General features: G+C 65.5%; 1 protein-coding gene across 1 annotated transcript in view; it reads right to left on the bottom strand.

The window, feature by feature from the left end:
- The window catches only part of MNEG_12058 (hypothetical protein), a gene marked incomplete at both ends in the record, with an annotated part of 7,637 nt that overhangs the window by 2,708 nt on the left and 1,966 nt on the right, over nucleotides 1-2,963 (bottom strand). The window contains 6 exons of the mRNA XM_014039470.1: nucleotides 226-285; nucleotides 713-793; nucleotides 1,098-1,305; nucleotides 1,700-1,850; nucleotides 2,188-2,356; nucleotides 2,716-2,889. Coding sequence (XP_013894924.1) covers nucleotides 226-285; nucleotides 713-793; nucleotides 1,098-1,305; nucleotides 1,700-1,850; nucleotides 2,188-2,356; nucleotides 2,716-2,889 — 843 coding nt within the window. The remainder of the gene's footprint in view (nucleotides 1-225; nucleotides 286-712; nucleotides 794-1,097; nucleotides 1,306-1,699; nucleotides 1,851-2,187; nucleotides 2,357-2,715; nucleotides 2,890-2,963) is intronic.

The raw sequence follows: 2,963 nt of genomic DNA, 5'->3' as shown, positions 1-2,963 counted from the left end.
TTCTGCGGGTGTGCAGCGACGAGGGGAGCGGTGTCCAAACTACGGGAGCCCGCCGCGATGCGATGTTAAGGGAGAATTGGCATTGGAGAGCTCCTGCCACAACTAAGCCTCGGTGACACATGGCCAACCCTATGAATTGCTTGATCCCTCCAATGCTACAGCCAGGGAGGTTTCTGGTAATGATGATTTCTCAAAGGCGGCCCCGTGCCGAGCGTCGCGACTCACGTGGCAGTGCTGCAGCGCAAACGCCTCGTACATGTCCAGCTCAGCGTGGAGCAGCGCCTCCTGCGAGGGGGGCGGGGCGTTTCGGACGCAGCAGTTGGCGCCGAGAGGTTGGGGCGGATGGGGGAAAGTTTTGACCTGGACTAGTAAAACCTGCACATGTGTGTGTTGTCGTGTGTGTGTCTATGCGTTACAAAGCGGGTCCCGGGCGGAGCGGTGGTGGCCGGCTGTTTGTAGGCGCCGGAAACCTGGCTAGCGAGGGATGGGGCCGACGCCAGCTGTACATGGGGTCAGAGGCCAGGCCCGGCACCGTGTCGCGGAGGCAGAATGCTGGCAAGGGAAAACAACAGCTTCCACATTTTTGCCATGACAAACACAAGTAGTGTTCCTGCCCCTTGACTCAACCTCTCATCCTGTGTGCTTGTTTGAAGGGGGGCGAAACAAAAGCCGCTCGCGCAGGCCCAGGCCCACGCCCCCTGCCCGCCCGCACCTGCCGCTTTGCCTCCTGCTGCTCCTCGGTGCCCTCCCCCAGCTGCGCCTCCTGGCCGGGTGCCACGCCGTGCACCACACCCTGCGCGTGGCAAGGCAAAGGGGGGGGCATCGCCGCAAAGATGAAAACGACAGGAGCAGGTGAAGCGGGGGGGGGCCAGACACAGCTGATTGACAGGCTGAACTTGTGCTGCAGCTTGGGGGCGGCCACAGAAAGCGCGAAAGTGTTGCTGTTCGGGGCCTGAAAGACAGACTCCTGGGATTCGTGGGTCGGCAGGCGCTGCGCCGCGCAAGCCCACACCTCAAACCCTCTCTCCTGAAGCGACGAGCGCCCAGCACACCCCCGCTAACGAGCAGATTGAAGGGTTCGTTGCGTTTCCACCCACCTGCAGCTTCGCCTCCTCGGCCGCGGCCCGCCGCGCCTCGTGCTGCGCATCATGATGCGCCGCCGCCGCAGCAGAGGCCTGGCCCGCCTTGGCTGCCAGGTCCTCGCGCAGCTGCTGCTGCCGCGGGTCCTCCCCAAACTTGTCCTCACGCGCGACCTCTCGTGCCTCCTGGACTTCCGAAAACATCGAGGGGACGTCGGGAATAGAGCTGCGGGGGTGGGTGGGGTTGCAAGGGGGGCGGCGCTTGAGCTTTGTTTTGGTCTCGCAGTCCGGCGACGCGCCGTGAGAGCGTGCGTGTTGGTAGGGGGCCAAGCAAGATCATTCTCTGCAACGCAAGTCGTGTTGTCATTGCTGCTTGTAACTGGGGATACTCGACTTGACAACACCGCCTCCGACCCCTCCTGGGGGTCCCGCAGCCCCCAGCGCTGCGAGCCACGGACGCGGCGGCGCTGAGCCCCAGACAACTTTGGCCATGGCCTGAAGCGCACGCACGCTGCACCAAACAAGCCTGACAACGACAACCCTCGACGCCGCGACCATGAAACCCGAAAAAAAGAATGTCATCAGGACGCGTCGAACCCAGGCCATGTGCGTTCCCTCACCCCGCGACGACGACGCCCTCCCCGCCCAGGGCCGGCCCCCAGTCCGCCTTCTGGGCAGTCAGGTCCAGCAGCAGCCAGCGGCTGTGGCCCACCCACGCGGGCGTGAGGCAGTCCTCCAGCGGGTGGCTGGCGCGCCACTTGGGGTTGTGGACTGTGAGGGGGGGGGAGGGGGGCGGTAAGGAGGCGGAGGAGCGGCGCGGGCGGGGGAGGATAGGACGCCGGGTGTGAGGGGAGGGGCGCGGATGCAAGGGTGAGGGGCGTCAGCTGCGAGTCGCGGCGAGTGCGAGAATCGAACAGCGCACCCCTACTAGGGCCCCTCTAATCGACCCGGGGCCCCCACTGTTGCATTACCGCGCAGCAGCTGAAGCAGCCGGTGCAGCCCCCATTCATTTGCTCTTGGCATGAACACACCAACTGCCAACCGACCGCACGGCTCTCAAACCACCATGCAAGCCCTGCAACACACAATCCCACACCACGGCACCCACAGTGCTCCGGCGGCATGGTGATCATCGCCCCCAGCAGCTGCGCCACCTCGGACGACTGGCGGTTGCGCAGCATGCCCACCGCGCGCGCCACGCTGAGCGCGCCCTTTGTGCGAGGCCCTATGGCGCGCAGCAGCTTCCGCTTGTGGTCCTCCTCGGCGGCGAGGTACGCCTGGCGGCCGGAGGGTGGTCGTTGGACGCCGGAGGGTGAGGACAGTGCATCGCGAGCATCTGACTTGCATGCGCCATTTTCATGGGGAGGGGGCGCGCCGCCATGGGCAACCGGCTGGATTCCTGGCACACGGTAATTGTGACAATTCCCGCCCCAGGCTGGCACAGCAGAGGTCTTGGCGCACTGGGAATATTGAGTTTGCTATTTGAAACCTCCACAATCAAGCCTGCTGGCGAGTGGGGTCAAACGTCAGTGCGGCCTTGCCGCCTGTGGAACGAGCCAGGAGACCAGCCAGCCCGCGCTCGTCGCCGCAGCGTACACAAAACAGGCCCGACCAACTGCATCGCCCCCTCGCCCACCTGCGCATTGCGGACCCAGGCGGCGCTCTCAGACTGCAGCTGGCTGACCGAAAACTTCTGGGACCGGTGGCTCCAGCCGCCGGCGAAGAAGCCGTGGGAGCCCATCGCGTGGCCGCGCGGCGGGGAGGGCTCGCCGTCCCAGTGGCTGAGGCTGAGGGCGCGCATCTCTGGGACCTGGTGGTGAGGGGGATGGGGTGGGTGGGGGTGGGGTGTTGCGGTGGTGATGGTGGTGGTGTTGCTGCTGGCGG

This window comes from Monoraphidium neglectum (assembly GCF_000611645.1).
Source record: "Monoraphidium neglectum strain SAG 48.87 unplaced genomic scaffold scaffold03040, whole genome shotgun sequence".
In the NCBI taxonomy this organism is placed as follows: domain Eukaryota; kingdom Viridiplantae; phylum Chlorophyta; class Chlorophyceae; order Sphaeropleales; family Selenastraceae; genus Monoraphidium; species Monoraphidium neglectum.
The sequence above is the reverse complement of the archived record's forward strand: the minus strand, read 5'-3'. Positions and strand labels throughout refer to the sequence as shown.